Source organism: Staurois parvus, unplaced genomic scaffold, assembly GCF_062004578.1.
Source record: "Staurois parvus isolate SC_StPar_1 unplaced genomic scaffold, SC_StPar_1.0 ptg001113l, whole genome shotgun sequence".
Taxonomy (NCBI): Eukaryota; Metazoa; Chordata; class Amphibia; order Anura; family Ranidae; genus Staurois; species Staurois parvus.
The window spans coordinates 61,095-81,826 of NW_028318909.1; the positions used below are offsets into that span (position 1 = coordinate 61,095).

Consider the following 20,732-nt stretch of genomic DNA (forward strand, 5'->3'; position numbering starts at 1 on the left):
CTGGACACTCAGAACTGAAAAAAAAGTGACTTGGAGACGCTGTGAAATGTCAACAAGTGTAGATGAATGTGACTAAGTACTACTAGATATAGCACTGCTACTGGTGGGCATCTAAAACTGAACCCCAGAAAGCCTACCAGTCCTCCCTTGCACCCACCCTGCAGGGTTAGCTCATTTCTGTCTAGGGGACTTGGTGCAACAGTTTTACTTACCAGATCCTTCACTCCTGTACAGTTCTCTATGCTGGTAGAGCAGTGCCTGCAGTCTTTTCTTCCCTGGGTTTTGGAGGTCTAAGGTCCTCTGACGTCATCAAGACCAATGCAGGTTCCATAGCCATAGTACACAACAAGTTGTTGCTCAAATATGTCCGGTATCCATGTCTGCAAGTGCAGTGCAACCGAAAGCTCCTGTCAGCTCTAACTCATGTAAATGGATGAATATAGCTGGCATCCCCTGTAGGTCTTGTGATACTTTATTTACTCGAGAGAATGCAACATACGGTCCTCCAGGCTCACGTGTATCGACCCTCAGTGGGTCTTAATCATAGCTATATATAGGACCCATGAGGGTCGATATGAATGATAGCTGTGATTAGGACCCACTGAAGGTCAATATTAATGGATAGCTATGATTAGGACCCACCGAGCGTGGATATTAATGATAGCTATGATTAGGAACCACCGAGGGTCGAGATTGATCATAGCTATGATTAGGACCCACCGAGGGTCGAGATTGATCATAGCTATGATTAGGACCCACTGAGGGTCGATATTGATGATGGCTATGATTAGGACCCACTGAGCATGGATATTAATGATAGCTATGATTAGGACCCACCGAGGGTCGAGATTGATCATAGCTATGATTAGGACCCACCGAGGGTCGATATTGATGATGGCTAAGATTAGGACCTACCGAGGGTCGATATTAGTCATAGCTATGATTAGGACCCACCGAGGGTCGATATTGATCATACCTATGATTAGGACCCACCGAGGGTCGATATTGATGGCTATGATTAGGACCCACCGAGGGTCGATATTGATGGCTATGATTAGGACCCACTGAGGCTCGATATTGATCATACCTATGATTAGGACCCACCGAGGGTCGATATTGATCATACCTATGATTAGGACCCACCGAGGGTCGATATTGATCATACCTATGATTAGGACCCACCGAGGGTCGATATTGATGGCTATGATTAGGACCCACCGAGGGTCGATATTGATCATAGCTATGATTAGGACCCACCGAGGGTCGATATTGATCATGGCTATGATTAGGACCCACCGAGGGTTGATATTGATGATGGCTATGATTAGGACCCACCGAGGGTCGATACTTGTGAGCCTGAAGGTTCCATAACCCTGCATTGGACTCCACTGCTGGTACAAGTAGGTAAAACTGCTTTTACTATCCCCTAGACTATACAGGCAAGTGGATGTGGGTTTTAACCTGAGAGATTTTACATTCAGTCCAAGTAAGTTTTAGGGTAACTGGGATGCAGTGGCATACACTCCACCTCTGTTCACAATACAGATCTGTATACTGACTCTGGTCAAAAACGCACCCAAAGGGACTCTAAAGATCCTCATGCTTTTACTCTGAAGCTGACTACACATTTCGGTTTTGTACAATCTCTGCCATCAGCTCTGATTGCCTGCCTGACTTGATAGATTGTTTAGGTTTGTCCCCAAATTACTTAGTTTTGGTAAATCTAAAAGGCGATTGTACGATGGAATGAATCTGTATAGTCAGCTTACAGGCACCTGTGGATGATTCCTGCTGACTTGATGGAATTCAAGACATGGGTGGCCCTGCAGGCCCACCTGGCTGAACAAATGTGAATCTAAAATTGACTAAGCCTGTTGTAAAATTATCAACCAATCAGCAGTCGCTGTTCGGCAGTAATTGCCTCCTGAATATAACAGCCAGCAGTGGAGATTCCTCCATTAATGCGGTTAGCATATCAGACCCCACGGTATACCTGGATGAAGGAAAAACCTAAACGGATAACCACCATTATATCTCTGTGATAATGACTTCCATAAGGTGTTGTGCTTTATCATTGGTTGTTAATAAAACTCATTAAGGCAAATTGTGTGTTTTTTTTATCAATAAAGTTTATCAGATCAGAGTTGTAAGATTAGAAATAAAAAAAAACAAACATTATAAAGGCATTTATTATGAAACATATATACAGATGGGAGGTGAGTGTATGTCCTAGAGGACAGGACTACTCACACTATACTCGGCTCTGCGGATTGCCATATGTAGTTGGGATTTGGCATTACTAGCATCTCGGAAGCCGGTATCTGGCCGACAGACAGCTGTCCTTATCATACACCCAAAAGATCACTTTTTGAACCTGTCCAATGTTGTTCGATGACTCTTAGGAGCAGCTGCAGCTTTGCCCTTTTCCTGCTTCTTCATGCGGGCATTTATGGATTTCTTGATTTCCTCCTGCAAGATCAGAGTGACACAGGACCATTATTACAGCAAAGTGAAAAAATGGGTGCTATATATACCATAAACTATACCATTTCATATAAAGTGCAGATATAAATGGAAGAATCATCGAACAAAAATGTGAGAGCAAACATTCATGGGTCATTGATGTATTCATTTGTGCACAAAATAAAAAAAGTGTATAATGGTAAAAAGGAGACTTAAATTTCTTATGACAGTTTTATGTATATAGTTACATAGTCTGGCTGAAAAAAAAACCCAAAATTCGTCAATTTACGCAGCGCTTTACATATATGGTGGGGAAAATAATTTGATCCAAAGTTACATAGTCTGGCTGACAAAAAGACAAAAGTCCATCCAGTTCAACCATAAAAAAAAAAAAGTTCTAATCCTACACCCACAGTTGATCCAGAGGAAGGCAAAAAACCCCCCCCCCCGCAAACCAATTTGCTCCTGCAGGGGAAAAGAAGCCCTTACTGATCCCTCGAGAGGCAATCAGATATTCCCTGGATCAACTTTACCTATAAATGTTATATTCTGTGTATCTAAGAAAGAATCCAGGACTTTTTTAAAGCAATCCACTGAGCTGGCCAGAACCAACTCTTGAGGGAGTCTATTCCACATTTTCACAGCTCTTACTGTGAAGAAACCTTTCCGTGTTTGGAGATTAAATCTCTTTTCCTCCAGACATAAAGAGTGCCCCCTTGTCCTCTGTGATGACCTCAGGGTGAATAGCTCTACACCGAGTTCACTATATGAACCACTGATGTATTTATACATGGAGATCATATCCCCCTTATGTATTATACATGGAGATCATATCCCCCCTTATGTATTATACATGGTGATCATATCCCCCTTATGTATTATACATGGAGATCATATCCCCCCTTATGTATTATACATGGAGATCATATCCCCCCCTTATGTATTATACATGGAGATCACCCCCCCCCCCCCCCCCTTATGTATTATACATGGTGATCATATCCCCCCTTAATCTCCTCTTCTCAAGAGAGAATAAATTCAGTTCCTCTAATCTTTCCTCATAGCTGATCTCCTCCATGCCTCTTATCAGTTTGGTTGCCCTTCTCTGTACTTTCTCCAGTTCCCCAATGTTCTTTTTGTGAATTGGTGCCCAAAACTGAACTGCATATTCCAGATGAGGTATTACTAATGATTTGTACCGGGGGAAATGATATCTCTCTCTCTGGAGTCTATACCTCTTAATACAAGAGAGGATTTTGCTCGCTTTAGAACCCGCAGCTTGGCATTGCATACCATTATGAAGACTGTGATCTACCAGAACCCCCAGATCCTTCTCCACCATTGATTCCCCCAGTTGTACCCCCCCTAGTATGTATGATGCATATTCTTTGCCCCGATATAGTTTATAAATATATTAAAAAGTAAGGGTCCCAACACTGACATATGGATTTTTCCAAGCCTGTAGACTTTACCTTACACATTAGCCGTGTGTGGGGAACTGTGTCAAGCGTTTTGCAACACATGAATTTGTTTTCTGAGGGTAAGGGAGAGGAGGGGTGTAATGGACCTTTAGGCCCCTGAGCCACCATACTGTCGCTGGTTGTTATGGTGCTGTGCGACCAGCAGCGTGCTAGCAACCAGTGCCAGGAGGGGAAGACAGCACAGCCCTCCTTACTCCAGACATTATGGTCTTGGACATTGGTCTGGTTTACTGATAGTTTCCCAAGCTCAGAACTGGCAGTATTTCTTAGGCCTCATGCACACAGGCAGTTTTAGGGGCGTCAGGCCTTTTTCTTTTTTTACTGCTTCCAAACGGCCCTCCATGTTATCCTATGTGTCCATGCACACATAGGGGTTTATTTACTAAAGCTGGTTCGCTCAGAATCTCATGCACTAGCTCATGGTAGCCAATCAGCTTCTAACTTCAGCTTGTTCAGTTTAGCAATAAAACCTGGAAGCGGATTGGTTTCTATGCAGAAGTGCACGAGATTCTGAGTGAACCAGCTTTAGTAAATAAACCTCAGAGACTTTTTGTAGCAATAGTGTTAACCAGCCGGAAAATATAAAAACAGGTCCAGTGCGTCCAGGAGCAGCAGCATTTTGGCAGAAAAAACACTTGACGCATGTAAACGCGCCTAAACGCGTGTTAACGCTTGGTGTGCTTAGCGCTTGGGCGTTAATTCATTTCAATGGCCAGAATATATTATTATTCTGGCCAATGAAATTAAAGCCCATGCACTTGACGCCTGTAAGCGCTGACACTTTGACAAGCATCAGGCGTTTTTTCTGCCAAAAGGAGTGTTTTTAAAAGGTTTTGTGTGAATGAGGCCTTAATTAGTCGCAGCTGTTGCATCATATCAGAAAAGTGTTGCAAAGAAGTACCTGTATTTATTGTACGCATTGAAACACTCACTGAAAATGTCATAGGTTTTTATGAATTGGGTACAGACCTTTCAAATGCAATCATACTGCCAGAAAAGTGCTGCAAATGCTTTACTGAACTGCAGCCAAATGTCATATTTAAGCTCTGGGGCAGCACGAAAAGCATGTGGGGCAGGCCGCAGGAGATGGCCGGAGCGCAGGCAGGCCGCAGGAGATGGCCAGAGCGCAGGCAGGCCGCAGGAGATGGCCAGAGCGCAGGCAGGCCGCAGGAGATGGCCAGAGCGCAGGCAGGCCGCAGGAGATGGCCAGAGCGCAGGCAGGCCGCAGGAGATGGCCAGAGCGCAGGCAGGCCGCAGGAGATGGCCAGAGCGCAGGCAGGCCGCAGGAGATGGCCAGAGCGCAGGCAGGCCGCAGGAGATGGCCAGAGCGCAGGCAGGCCGCAGGAGATGGCCAGAGCGCAGGCAGGCCGCAGGAGATGGCCAGAGCGCAGGCAGGCCGCAGGAGATGGCCAGAGCGCAGGCAGGCCGCAGGAGATGGCCAGAGCGCAGGCAGGCCGCAGGAGATGGCCAGAGCGCAGGCAGGCCGCAGGAGATGGCCAGAGCGCAGGCAGGCCGCAGGAGATGGCCAGAGCGCAGGCAGGCCGCAGGAGATGGCCAGAGCGCAGGCAGGCCGCAGGAGATGGCCAGAGCGCAGGCAGGCCGCAGGAGATGGCCAGAGCGCAGGCAGGCCGCAGGAGATGGCCAGAGCGCAGGCAGGCCGCAGGAGATGGCCAGAGCGCAGGCAGGCCGCAGGAGATGGCCAGAGCGCAGGCAGGCCGCAGGAGATGGCCAGAGCGCAGGCAGGCCGCAGGAGATGGCCAGAGCGCAGGCAGGCCGCAGGAGATGGCCAGAGCGCAGGCAGGCCGCAGGAGATGGCCAGAGCGCAGGCAGGCCGCAGGAGATGGCCAGAGCGCAGGCAGGCCGCAGGAGATGGCCAGAGCGCAGGCAGGCCGCAGGAGATGGCCAGAGCGCAGGCAGGCCGCAGGAGATGGCCAGAGCGCAGGCAGGCCGCAGGAGATGGCCAGAGCGCAGGCAGGCCGCAGGAGATGGCCAGAGCGCAGGCAGGCCGCAGGAGATGGCCAGAGCGCAGGCAGGCCGCAGGAGATGGCCAGAGCGCAGGCAGGCCGCAGGAGATGGCCAGAGCGCAGGCAGGCCGCAGGAGATGGCCAGAGCGCAGGCAGGCCGCAGGAGATGGCCAGAGCGCAGGCAGGCCGCAGGAGATGGCCAGAGCGCAGGCAGGCCGCAGGAGATGGCCAGAGCGCAGGCAGGCCGCAGGAGATGGCCAGAGCGCAGGCAGGCCGCAGGAGATGGCCAGAGCGCAGGCAGGCCGCAGGAGATGGCCAGAGCGCAGGCAGGCCGCAGGAGATGGCCAGAGCGCAGGCAGGCCGCAGGAGATGGCCAGAGCGCAGGCAGGCCGCAGGAGATGGCCAGAGCGCAGGCAGGCCGCAGGAGATGGCCAGAGCGCAGGCAGGCCGCAGGAGATGGCCAGAGCGCAGGCAGGCCGCAGGAGATGGCCAGAGCGCAGGCAGGCCGCAGGAGATGGCCAGAGCGCAGGCAGGCCGCAGGAGATGGCCAGAGCGCAGGCAGGCCGCAGGAGATGGCCAGAGCGCAGGCAGGCCGCAGGAGATGGCCAGAGCGCAGGCAGGCCGCAGGAGATGGCCAGAGCGCAGGCAGGCCGCAGGAGATGGCCAGAGCGCAGGCAGGCCGCAGGAGATGGCCAGAGCGCAGGCAGGCCGCAGGAGATGGCCAGAGCGCAGGCAGGCCGCAGGAGATGACAGTGAGCCAGTCAACAGGTAGCGAGACAGTCAACAGTAAAAAGATTCAAACATGCCTGGGACAAGCATAGATCTATGAAAAAAAAAAAAAATGGACGGACTTGATGGACCACTCGGTCTTTTTCTGCCGTCAATTTTCTATGAGATGGTCAGGGTGTGGAAAGCCTGCAGGAGATGGTCAGAGTGCAGAAAGATTGCAGGAGATGGTCAGAGAATGAAACATTCTACAGGAGTTGTTGGTGACAGAGAACATGCTTTATGAGACAGTTATAGACTGGTAGAGACTGATGAAGATCATCTCTATCACATGGAATTAGGGAAACAGACTACTTGTCTGCAGGGGTCCCGGAGAGCCACAAAAAACATTTTAAAAACGGTCACATGTGGCCCCCCCAAGCCACATTTAGGGTACCAGGGCCCTACACACATACATCCGGGGTGAAGAGTGGAGCACAGGTGCTATGTGGTTTGTGCTTTTCTAAAGCCAGAACTGTTTTTTTTGTAGTTTGGAGAGGGTAGGTAATGGTTAAAACCACTGACCATTTATTTTTGCCATTGGTATCCCACTGGGGCCATCTAAGGCAAATATGGTAGCTCCTTAGACAGTTGACATCAGGACACAGGCCCCCAATGGAAGATTTCCTCTCAATTTCCATTCCAGTTACAACTCAATAGTTTCAATTCTCCTTCATTTTCAGTATTGATGACTATGATCACTGGGACACAGAGAGGGAAATATCTGCAAAAACCCGACAGAGCTTCTAACTCTTCCTCACTATCTTAAAAAGAGAAAGTTTTGCCTTTAAAAACACTTAAAGCAGAGCATGCATAGGAAACTAGAAAATGTAGTTGCCCCGATATACATGTAAATAACATATACTGAAATAAAAACCACCACTGCCAAGTATAGGGTTTCCATCATAACACAAAATGCATTTACCTGCAGCACAGATAACAAAAAATAAAAAAAGTGTTTATTTCTTAACCTATGATAATGTGTAGGGTTCACTTGAAGTTTCAGCAATGTCAGGCCTCAACAGAGGCCGACACATAAAGTGTAGTACAGCCTTTCATTCATGCCCATAGCAAAATGTTCTAAAAAGAAAAGCACCCTGTGAAAAGTCATTGTGCTGGAGTTGTGTTGATTCAAAAACATCCCCGTTTGCCTGGCGGTGTTGTAGGTGGTGCAAAAAAGCTGCACTACCACTGTGATGGATTTGGTAAAATGCCTATTTGGTTTCCTATTGAATATATATATATATATATATATACGCTATTTCTATAAGTTTTATAAATATTTACTTTCATACTTTAATACATATGTTGTGTGAATATTTTCTGCCTGCTGGGCTTTGTGGTACTATAAGAAATCCTTGCTTAAGAAATGTCTGCTCACACACATAGACCCCCTCCCACCGTGTGATTTGGGAAACAAAGGAATGTTTTTCTCTCTTTAAGATAAGACGGAAGAAGATCACACCTATACCATGACGGAGATTGTTTTCGTGTAAAGTGACCAATCAAAGACTAATATAATGCTTATGCTGTTATCACGTGATGTTCGCATCATTTTTCATATATAAACTCACGGTTTCATTTCAATAAATTAGAGAGAAGTTTTCACAGACCAAACGTGTCAGTGTGAGTTTCTTCATGTGCGCACATTCCAGAAGCTGGCCAGCATCATAAATTAGGACAGGAACAGATAAGCACTGGATGATTAGGTCCGCAACTAAATCACCACTACATGATTGGAGAGAAATGTCACCCCTGACAGCAGGAATAGGGAAAGATGGCAGTTCATAGGCGATAGCTGTTGGACTTTCGGACTCACCCTCTTCTCCTCATGTGCCATCTTCTTCTTGCGTTTCAGGATATTCCCAGTGGAACTTCTTCCCTTCCGCTTATGTCGAGGAGCAAAACGAGTCTTCTCATAGGGATCATAGCCCTGAGATGGGAAAGCGAAAGTCAGAAACAGAAATATTTTGGCAGAAGAAATTTTGTTTATAATGAGCAAGAAGCGACTCTTTCTTCATAATGACCTCTTTCCTGGCTCACACCGTCCAAGGTTGTCCCTTTCCCAGAGGCCCCCACAGGACTTTCTTAGCCTCCCATAGTGCCACATCTTTCCATCCCACCTTGTGCAGCCCTTGATATCCCTACAGTGACCTTGTAACATCCAATCTCCTACATCCTATACCCTGGAATGAGGCACAGCTCATAAATCTATATACTTAAAGGCTAACTCTAGCCAAAGACAAGCTTTTCTTTGCAGTGGGGTTGTGCCCACACAGCAGTGGTTAAGTGCTCGTTTTGTCCAGTGGACAGGTGAAAGCCTTATACTCACCTGATCCTCCGCTCCACCGGAAAATGGCCCTCCACTATGATCCAGCGGGACCGTTCCTGGCATCCTCATCTATGGAGTCTGCTCTGGGCTTGATGACACCTGGACCAGTCCACTCCTCAAGACTGCTAGAGCTTGGGGGTGCAGGAGCTGCAGGGACCAGTCTTGTGTTGGGAAGACTGGAGGATCAGGTAAGTATATCTCCCTTCAACTCTCTCCTAGAGAAATAACCCTCGCAGTGCAGGCACAGCTCCACTGCAAGGAAACTTTTTTTTTGCCCGGAGTTCAGCCTAACACTTCATGCACACTAGCTTATAGTTAAGCTCCTAGCACAGCAATGGGAAAACTACGGCCCACGGGCAAACTACGGCCCGCGGGCCGTATATGGCCCGGCGGAGCTAGGCTCCCGCTAGGCTCCTCTCACAGTACGCCCTGAAGACCGGTGTAGCATGAAAATCTGTCTCCTATGAGGATCTGTCCCCCTCGACGTATCTGCGCATGTGCCGGAGATCGCCGATCGGCTGCTAATGCCTGAAACTGGCACATGCGCAGATACGTCGAGGGGGACAGATCCTCATAGGAGACAGATTTTCATGCTACACCGGAACGGCGCGAGAACACGGCGAGAGGAACGCGCGGAGCAAAGGTAAGTGAATTGACACAGGGGGGACTTGGGGACTTAATATGGGGGATGAATTAATATGGGGAATGAATTACTATAGGGGGGGATGAATTACTATAGGGGGGGATGAATTACTATAGGGGGGGATGAATTACTATAGGGGGGATGAATTACTATAGGGGGGATGGATTACTATAGGGGGGATGAATTACTATATGGGGGATGAATTACTATATGGGGGATGAATTACTATGGGGGATGAATTACTATATGGGGGATGAATTACTATATGGGAGATGAATTACTATGGGGTATGAATTACTATGGGGGATTAATTACCATGCTTACTATGGGGGAATATTACTATACTTACTATGGATGACACATACACATCATTCATCTACTCTTGGTCCGGCCCCCGGGTCCAATATATGAACCCATTGCGGCCCTCAAGTCAAAAAGTTTGCCCACCCCTGTCCTAGCAGGTAGTTTTGAGCATTTTGTTTTCTGCCCCTAGAAGCAGTGTTCCCATGCACACTATTGTAGGCTAGAAGTGTTTTTGAAGCTTCAGCTTCTAGAAGCAGAAAAAAACCCCCAAAAAACACTTTTGTTGTCTTTTTGGGAGTGATTTGCCAGCAGAGATAAATTCTACTAAAATGCTTATTTCTAGTTTATTTGTTCCCCTACATGTAGTGAAAAAAATAGGGATGCACCAAAAATCCAGTTGCCGAAACGTTTCGGCCGAAAACACCCCTTTTGGCTGTCGGACGAAGTGAAAAAAAAAAAGCACCGATACAGGTGTAAAAAAAAAACCCCGCCCCTCAAAGCCGCCTGTCCGTTCAGTCTTACCCAAGAAACCATCGATCCCGGCATTGGGCATAGAGATGAGAGAAGGAAAGATTGCCGCCACACATCTCTATGCCTTTGGAGGACCGGAGCGATGTCACTTTTGGTTCCGGCCATTTTTTTTTTCTTAAAGAACTAGATCAATGCTTTTTTTGATCTAATGCTTTACATTGCAGAGGAGAGATGTGGGGACTTATTGACCCCATATATCTCCATAAGGAGGACCTGTCACTAATTATTTTTATCACAAGGGATGCATGCATTTCTTGTGATAAGAATAAAAACGATTAGAATTTTTTGTAAAAGAAACAGTGCAAAAATTAAAAAACAAAAATTAAATACATTTTTTTCTTTTAAAGTTTAAAGTGCCCCCGTCCCACCGTGCTCACACATAGCTCACACCAAAGCCGGCAGGCAGAGGGCAGACACCTATACAAGGACCCCTCTTCTTCCTGTACAGCACCGGGCCAGGGGGAGGATGCCCGGTTCTCCTGTATAAGGGAAGGATAATGTGCTCGTCTCTGAATATCTCATCCCGTCTCCCTAATAACCCCAAGAAAAGGACTTTACGATAACCCAGTATCCAGTCTCCAGAGAGGGAGCCCCTATACACCTGGTGAGCTCACCCGTCCATCCCTTCAAAGGGATCTCTGGCACCCGGTTTACTTCAGAAGCCCTAGGATCCACACCTGTCAAGTGAGGGATTTAACCCTATTCCTGCCCAGATTTGGATGACCTTGATGACATCAGGATTTTATAAATCAATGCGCATTTTATTATGCGTTCCGGTGAGTGCGCATTTCTCCCACACCTGATCGCTCAAGCACTGAATCTTAGAGGATCGCAGGATTCCTTTTTTGCACTAACAGTCACTTATGAACTATATATATTTTAATATTTGATTGATCTTGTTGCCTTAGTACCTAGTTTTAGCGCTGCACTTTATTTTATCTACTACCTACATATAGTTAACCCTTTGATCACCTCTCATGTTAACTGTGCTTTTTTTTTAGCACTGATCACCGTATTGGTGTCACTGGGGATGTCAGTGACACCAAGTTAGTTCCCTCCAGTGTCAGAATGCCTGTCACAGTCCCACAATAAGTCTGATTGCTGCCAATACTAGTAAAAATAATAATAAAAAAAAAAAATAAAATTCCCAGTATATATACCGTCATTTGTAAACGCTATAACTTTCACGTAAACCAATTAATTTACATGTATTGGGATTTTTTTTAGCAAAGACATGGAGCAAAATATATTTTGGCCTAAATTTATGACAAAATGTGATTTTTTACTGGACATGTTTAATAGCAAAAAGCCAAAAGTATTTTTTTTTTCTTTATACAAAGTGTCGGCCTCTATAGCGCAAAAAATAAAAACTGCACAGGCGATCAAATACCACCGAAAGAAAGCTCTATTCATGGGAAAAAAGGGAAGTAAATTTCATTTGAGTGCAGCGTTGCATGACCGCGCAATTGTCAGTTAAAGTAACGCAAAACATGGCCTGGTCAGGAAGGGTGGTAAATCCTCTGGAGGGCAAGTGGTTAAGATCATCCCTTGTAACAAGCAACAAGTGTAGTGCTGAGTGTTGGTAGTTTTTCAGTTTAGGCCCGGGATCACACTAATGCAGTGTGGAATTTGCAACGTTTTCTGTGCGAATTCCGCACCACATCAGAATCGCACCCCGTTCATGCGAACTGATGCGGGTGTGCATGTTAACAACACCCTGAAAGCGGTCCGCAAAACGCGGTGTGATGTTCAGAATTGGATCGCATAGGTGTGAATACCCATGCGATCCAATTTTAGTGCGGACCCAAAAAAGGGTCCTGCACCTTTTTGGTGCGGACGCGGTGCAATCTGAGCCAAACATAATGTATGGCTCAAATTGCACCGCACACAATTCACATGTGATTTACACAGGAATGCGGTGTGTACTGCACCGCATGAGGGTAAACCTAGCCTAGTCCCTGTAGATCTCTGCTCTAAATTCCTGTGTTTGCTCACCTCCTGTGCCTATTAAAAGTCGCTCTCGCCATCCCTGCTGGATTTTATATTTATTTTATATTAAGACAAATGTAAGAGATGGAGCTGGAACACAAAGGTGGTTGAAAAAAAAATCTCAGATGAACAGAAAAGAATCCGAGATTATGACAGCGGGATCATGTTGGAAGTATTCAAGACATAAAGGAAAGCCAGGTGCTGACTCCACCCACCAGACTGTGACCAAAATATTACTCTTGGATTGGCCAACCCTTTAAATGTTCTCTGTAAAGCATTGTGGATTGTGACAATGCTATAATACATAGAAAAATACATGTGGAAATGGTGAAGGACAATGAAGAAAGCATAATAATAATAAAACGGGTTACAATTACCAATCTCTCCACTTGCTCTTTGCGTTTCTGCTCCATGGTGATGGTGTCAACCTCTCCCAACTGAGTGGGGTCCAACGTGATGAGCTCAGGCTGGATCTATGGGGTACAAGACAAGAACTAAAACAGACAGCAGTACTTGTCTACTATACCAGATTTTACTATTTTCTCACTTAGCCTCAAGTATGAAAGTGACTGCTCTTGTTACTCTACCTTTTATTGCACCTCCTTCAGCCCTCAGTGCCTGAAAACAAGTTAGACTGATAGACTGCACAATGAAATACAGCCCAGCAAGTCCATAGCACACAGTCCCTTGATTCAGACTACTGTGCAGGGGATTATTGGAAAACAATGTAAACATAGATTTCTGACAGTTATACTAACAGTAGTTCACATTTCTGGACAGTGGCTTAGTGGCTAGCACTAGCGCCTGCAACACTTGATTCCAATCCCAACCAGGAGACAATCTGCATGGAGTCTGCATGCTCTCTCTGAAGTCGTGTGAATTTAGTCTGGATACTCCAGTTTCCTCCCACATTCCATCATGCTGGCAGGTTATTTAGCTGCTGTGTGAACTGGCACTAGTATGTACATGTATGCATGTGAGGTAAGGACATTAGATTGTAAGAACTTTGAGGCAGAGACTAATAGGTATGTAGAGATGTAAAGTGCTGCTATATGAATACTTGTAAAGAATAAAATAATACACGTCTAGATAACAGTGTGGTTCTCCTTTATCCTAATACACTGCACAGCAAACACAGGAGGATCACACCAGCTAAGGAATACAGGGGTGTCATCTCCTGGCTTTCAGCCTGCTAAATGGACAGTGAAAGAGTAGCAGCAGACTGATGAGCTCATCTGATTGGCTTCCAGTTCTGCTGTTCCCTAAGGTCTGGCCCTTGGGGCACTATTCTACCGACTGACACCAATATTAGAGCTCCATTGCCCCTACTGACACCATCAATGGGGTACTATTCTTCTCACTGATAGCAACAATTCCTCCCGTTACAGCAAATGGTGTGACACTAATACTGGGGCATTTTTGGCTCCCACTGACCACAGTTTGGCCCCCCTAAAGCCTGAAGGACAGTAAACTGGCCCTTTGCTTAAAGTGGAGCTCCACTCACCTGTCAAAAATTAAAAGTCAGCAGCTACAAAAACTGTAGCTGACTTTTAAAAAACAGCCACTTACCTGTCCCTCGGTCCCGTGGTGTGTCCCTGCAGCCCGTTTCACCGGCCGTCCTGTATTCCAGGAGGCCAGCATCTTCAGTGTGGGCTGTTACAGCTTGTGGCTTCGCAGCCGGGTGCCCACTGCACATGCACGAGTAGCGCTGCGCTTCATGAATGGTCCTGTAGTCTTCTGGGACCTGTCACATGTCCCAAAAGACTACAGGGAGGGAGGACACCTTCCTCTTCCGATTGCCTAGGCGATCGGACCTGAAGTGGGAGCGGGTACCTGTCAAATTCGGTTACCCGCTCCCCCCAGCCTCCCAAAAGGTGCCAATCGTTAATGGGGAGCAGGGGAGCAGTCCTTAAAGCGAAACTTCCCCTTTTGGGTGCAGCTCCGCTTTAAACAGTTTAAAGACCCCTGGTCTAGCAGATCGGATGATAGTTGGATGTAAACGGACAGGCAGTCCATTTACATCCATCCACCCATAGAGGACAGCAGGCAGTCCATGACAACTCTGCATAAGCAGAGCGGACATGGACCTGTCATCTGCCTGTTTATCGGGGACCAGCGGACAGATTGCCCACTGAGCAGGCGGATCCGCTTGGCAGAGTCCACCTGTATGAAAGAGTCCGATTTAGAACAGAGAACAGACACCATTATAAGTTAGAATATTTCTTTTTGCCGTGGCCTATGTTTGTAGTCCATTCCTAAAATGCAGGTCCCGGTACATCATTGCTTTTTCTCTGTCTCTACTCCCATTCATTTGATTGCATTCTGCCAGTTTCAGACTTCTGAAATCAGCAGAGCCCAATGCACACGTGAGAAGCAGCAGTGGGGTCACGGTATAGCCACACTGCTGCACTTTAAATGGACCCCTTAATATTAAAGTTTTACTATTTAACTGTGTTACCTTTTCAAGCAAAGCTTTGACCTCCCATTCCTGCCTCTGCTTCTTGGATTCATATGGGTTGCATTCCAGACCATCAAAGTTGGCCTCGCCAGCCCCTGATGGAGAAAAGGGAAGTTGGATTACAGGTCATGATGGGGAGGTCTTTGAAGGACACAATACAGAGAAGGAACAAGAGGATGCAGATAGGAAGAAGAGAATCGATACATTAAAGATGAATTCCAGGTATGGATATTGATAGTTACATTGGTTTAACTTGGGCCATTGTAACTATGGATCTTACATTGTAAGCTCCCAGGATCAGGGCCCTCCTATCCCTCTTGTATTGAACTGTATTGTTACTGTATTGTCTCCCTTTATATTGTAAAGCGCTGAGCAAACTGTTGGCGCTATATAAATCCTGTATAATATTAATAATATACCATACCTGATCCAGGGAATATCCGATTGCCTCTCGGGGGGATCAGGAAGGAATATTTTCCCCCAGCAGGAGCAAATTGGATCATGCTTTGCTGCTTTTTTTTTTAACCTTCCTCTGGATCAACTGTGGGTATAGGATTATAACTTTTTTTTTTTTTTTTTTAATGGTTGAACTGGATGGACTTTTGTCTTTTTTCAGTCAGACAAACTATGTAACCTTGCTAATGCCCCTTGAAGCTGAAATTCCCTGAAGTAGACACCACTACCCCAGAGATCTCCACTTGCTTCAGGGTCCTATACCAAGCAACTGCCATTCTGCATCCTGAACATAGGAGGTCGGCTGCTCGACATGGGTGCCATTCATGGAATGCTTTGCATTTTCAAAATAAATTCAAAGCAGTCTCTGATTGTAGGATGTGGAGAGTGTGACATCACCACCCCATCTTTTCACCTCATTCTATCAGAGAACACTTTGCATTCATTCTGAAGGGCGACCTCCTGTGTTCACCACGCAACAGGGTAGCTGCTTACCATGGGAACCCAGAAGCAAGCGGATAGCACTGGAGACGCGGTGTCTACCGATTTCCATCTTCCAGGGGCATCGTCCGCATATGGTATATGCATGGTAACTGGCTCAGGCTGAAGCAATGTAACGATTTATAAAATATCCAAACATGGAATTCTTTTTGCACAATACAGCAGCAGATGTCACTGACCTGGTATAATCATACTGGTGAAGCCTCCACCATGACCGATTCCCAGGACATCCTCATAGGGACAGAACTGGAGCCCATGGATTGGTGCTTTCAAGGAAAGACACATGTATGGAGTTTTGGGCTCAGTAATGTGAGTGTCCTTATATACCTAAATAGAGAGCAGATTACATGTCTGTAACTCTGAAGACACACAGGTTTTTTTCATCAGATAGGGTTTTTATTACAAAAGATTTATTAGAGTTTTCTTTTTTCAAAACAAAAAATAAAAAGAAAGGGGAGGAATAAACAAATAAAAATAAGACAGCAACCAATGTAGCCCATGATTTACAAAGCAGCAATTAATTTTACATATTAGAAATATCAACAAGAAATGTGGTCTTTAGCCATCTTATACATACACCGATTGTCTGGAAATACATCTTACTAGACAATGGGGTTGATTTACTAAAAGCAGACTGTGCACTTTGCAAGTGCAGTTGCTACAGAGCTTAGGAAAACGAGGAGAAGCTCTGCTGACTTCCATCATCCAATCATGGGCAAACAAAAATGCTGCTTTTTTTTTTTTTCTTGCATGCGATTGGGTATTTTTTTGCAAAATGAAGCTTTACCTCATTTACTAAGCTCTGGAGCAAATGCCCTTGAAGTGCACAGTATATTTTCAGTAATCAACCCAAATGTTACCTATATGTGTCAAATGGGAATAACTATGCATCCTGTCCACTACTATTGAGGTCGATCCAGGAGTAGGATCGTTCTATTATCCATTCTTCTGGGGGCACCAGCTTGGCGGAGAGGTTGTTTCCTCTAGAGGTAGAATGACATGAACCTTTTTCCATCCAACGCTGCATGGTGGGAGGACAAAGCGAGAACCAGTAGGCCAAATCCAAGCAAGTGTTGAGATACACAGGTTTGGTCAATAAAGCAGTGCAGACAGCAGAGCTGTAGTTTGCTCTACTCTTTATTCTGAACCACAATAATGTGAGTTATAATAAATAACTTATACTACCTGTACAACATTGCCAGTTGATGCGGCCAGCAGACCCCTCTGGCTGTGGCATAGATTCCCTGCCCCCAAGGGTATGCCGAAGGATGTCAGAGGCTTGTAAGTTCGAAGGTCAAAGATCGTTAGTTTCCTGTCTAAACCAGAAGTAGCCATGTACCTGCAGAAGAAGAATTAGATGGATCTTTCAATTTGTCCTGCTGACCATCGGCACTGGGACTTAAACTAAGAACCAGATGAGTCAAACACACACCAATAATAATGTGAGCATTATAGCATGAAGTAGACACATCATTTGACAGCATCACAGCATAGAATACATTACCAAAGCTATGCTGGAAGGAACAGATCCCATCGGAACCAAACTGCCTAGGGGTCACGGGGAAGCCGTAAGCCTGACCAATCGATGAGCCCATATAGCCTTGGCAAAAATATCAGCATCAGTGTCCCCTAGCAACTAGGGGGCTTCCACTAATCGATCTCGCTTGGACTTCCGGCTTTTAAACCATTTTTCTGGAAGCTTTCCAATAATGGGCAGGCACCACACCCACCACAGGAGGAGCTAGCAGAAAGGTCCCGCGGGGATAACAAAGTCATGCTGAGCCACCATATTCGTTATCTGAAAAGTCACACTTTTGCTTCTTATCTATCTTAACCTCTTCCATACCGGGCACTTTTACCCCCTTCCTGCCCAGGCCAGTTTTCAGGTTTCAGCGCTCTCACACTTTGAATGACAATTGCGCGGTCATACAACATTGTACCCAAACTAAAATTTTATAATTTTCTTCACACAACTAGAGCTTTCTTTTGGTGGTATTTAATCACCACTGGGGTTTTTATTTTTTGCTAATTTAACAAAAAAAGACAGAAAATTTTGAAAAAAACCCACACGTTTTTCTTTGTTTCTGTTATAAAAGTTTGCAAATAAATAATTGTTCATAAATTTAGGCCAAGATGTATTCTGCTACATGTCTTTGGTGAAAATAACCCAAATTAGGATGTATTATTTAGTTTGTAGGAAAGTTATAGAGTTCACAAACTATGGGATAGATCTGAAAATTGATCAATCCTGAAGTACTGACAGCCAATCTAATATCTTGAGGTCCAAGAATGTTAGAACAGTACAGATATCCCCCAAATGACCCCTTTTTGTAAAGTAGACAGTCCGACGTACTTCATAGGAGGCATGGCGAGTTTATTGAAGTATTTTTTTTGTCATAATTTTTTTGAAAATTAAAAAATTAAAAAATAATTTTCACTATTTTTTTTTACATACGGTCACCAGTGCAGTAGAGCGTCATCATATAACTGGCATGGCGGTGATCAGGGACACTGACTGGTGACAGTATGAAAAAAATACATATATAATTTTTCTTTAATTTTTTTATTATTTCTAATTTTTTATGTTTTTTTTTCTTTTAAGATTTTTTTTTTCATATTTCACTATGACCAGAGTAGTACAATGTTACCATAGTAACATTGTACTACTTTGGGGAAGTGAACAGGGTTTTTTTTTTTTTTTTTACACAATTTGCTTATAGCAGAAAATTACTTTGCTATAAGCAAGCATTTACCTGAATGACATCGATTCATTGAGGGTTTTAAATGAATGAATGAAGCCATCTATTGTATACAACTGTCATGTGACCTGCTGAGATTGGTCACAGCAGGTCATATGGTACCGTCAACGGGGCCGGTACTCAGATCTGTCATCGGTCGTGTTCGAGGTACATGGCCGGTGACAGATTGCGCCGCTGCGCGGCTCTGCAGGCGCTCAAACTGCGCATGCCCGAAAGGACGCCATATGGTGTTCACCCGGAAAGGTGAGGGTTTTTGCCGGCCGCCATTCGGCCATAGGCCGGGAGGGAAATGGTAAAACTTCTCATCTACCCTAAACTTAAAGATTTCTAACTTCTCAAGCAAGTAGACGTCTTTAAACAGGTTCTTATCTCCTAATGTGAAGTTATTAGATGTCATAAACACGTTCCATTCCATAAACAAGTTTTTATCTTGCTCTCAGCAGAATATCTTGTGACTGTTCCTTTGGCTTACAGAAATGACATCAGCCACCTCTCATGCTCCTGGCATTTGGGAAACAATGCTTTATTGTAAAAATTACCCAAGAAACAAAGGGTCCAAGGCCAACACATTTCATAGGCATTACACACTGGAACAGAAATAAAGGATAAGACTTCCAATGGAGGCACATGTTGCTGTGACAACTAAGGGAGGGGGGGGGGGATTCCTCACTTTAAAAGAGATTCCCACTTACTTCTGTCGTGTCTACAGAATGGTGAAGGATTAGAATACTTGTCAGTTTTTCCTGCAGTCTGTGCCCCCGTTATGGAGATTCCTCCTCTCTATTTGTTTACCATTATCACTGAAAGTGAAAGAGAATCCCAAATTTTGAGATGTCCCCAGAAAAGTAATAGAGGGGAAATCTTTCAATGGGGACACTGATTCTGGTGACCTGGGGGTCCCAACGGAATTCCCTAGTTTTCAGGGATTCCCTCTCACTTCCTGTCTGGCGATGGAACAGGAAGTGAAGGGTAATCTCCGTAATGGGGTGTAGTAGATTGTGATAGACAGTCCACGTTCTATTAGATGATCAGTAAAATGACAATTTTATAGTCTTGCTACTTTCTGCTTCTTGCTCTTTAAATTCCTTACTCTCTTAAGTAAACAATCAGATATAGGTTGACAGAACAATGATGATAATTAAGATGGCGCCTTCATCCGGAGTCTCACCCTAGGTGACTCATTAGGAGAAAAGTATCTTTTAATGTAAACAACCCCCATAAAAAGGGAATGAGTCTTTTTGGGGACAATGATTGGAAGATATCAACACGGATGGAAGAACACGCAGAAACCCAGTGGACTTTTCACCCAATCAATGTATATGCTTTGCCTGCGTCATAAGCCCTATAAATGATACTGTTCGTTCCTCAATAAAACAGAGTTTTAGGAAGTTGGCAAACTGCAACAGTGTCAGTGTCTTGCTTCCACGTGCACGTAATTCTCATATTAATTTGGTTCACTGGTAGATCACGGTAAATGGTCTGTAGGTGACCTACTCCAAAACAGGGGCACAGCGAAAAAAAAATCTGACAGGTTATAACCCTCCCTTACTCTATCCAAAATGAAAAAAAAAGTTTTGCCTATAGATCTGCTTTAATGGGAAAGAAGCCTTCATACACCTACATTCCTGTCTTATCCACGCTCACCGATCGGACCGCTCCACGGTGGCACAACATCTTCACCAGAGGCTCCCTTACAGATGGGCTCCAGAGGGAGACGGTGCCTAGAAGTGGGAGACAATAGAATTACATCCATAAACAGGGCAAACATAAGCAAAGGGTGAGCAAAGCAAAACTTGCATATCAAAGGAAATGTAATAAACAATATATAGTAATCTGAGAATAGTATCAAAGAAAGGGGTAAAATCAAAGCATGATAAGTTAGGGAAAGACTAAAGTAAGATCAAGGAAGATAAAGATCGTCGATAACCGAAATGCATTCGATTTGCAGCCAGAATGTGACATCAGCAGGGTAGGAGAGTGCCGGTTTGATGTAAGCAAGCCATCTGTGTTGTGTGCCAGAGCAACAACCGAAAGGATGCCGGCCGGCAACTGCCACCCTCCCCCCCCCCCCCCACCTTCCACTCTGCCTA

At 45.3% G+C, this 20,732-nt stretch overlaps 1 protein-coding gene across 1 annotated transcript in view; it reads right to left on the reverse strand.

Moving 5' to 3' along the window:
- Positions 1 to 2,171: 2,171 nt before the first annotated feature.
- The window catches only part of WDR46 (WD repeat domain 46), a 47,867-nt gene continuing 29,306 nt past the window's right edge, over positions 2,172 to 20,732 (reverse strand). Inside the window, exons 11-17 of the mRNA XM_089658949.1 lie at positions 20,264 to 20,363; positions 17,069 to 17,222; positions 16,063 to 16,210; positions 14,930 to 15,024; positions 12,849 to 12,944; positions 8,493 to 8,606; positions 2,172 to 2,469 (exon numbers count right to left, since the gene is read on the reverse strand). Of these exons, the coding sequence (XP_089515075.1) occupies positions 2,362 to 2,469; positions 8,493 to 8,606; positions 12,849 to 12,944; positions 14,930 to 15,024; positions 16,063 to 16,210; positions 17,069 to 17,222; positions 20,264 to 20,363 (815 nt within the window). The 3' untranslated portion in view covers positions 2,172 to 2,361. The remainder of the gene's footprint in view (positions 2,470 to 8,492; positions 8,607 to 12,848; positions 12,945 to 14,929; positions 15,025 to 16,062; positions 16,211 to 17,068; positions 17,223 to 20,263; positions 20,364 to 20,732) is intronic.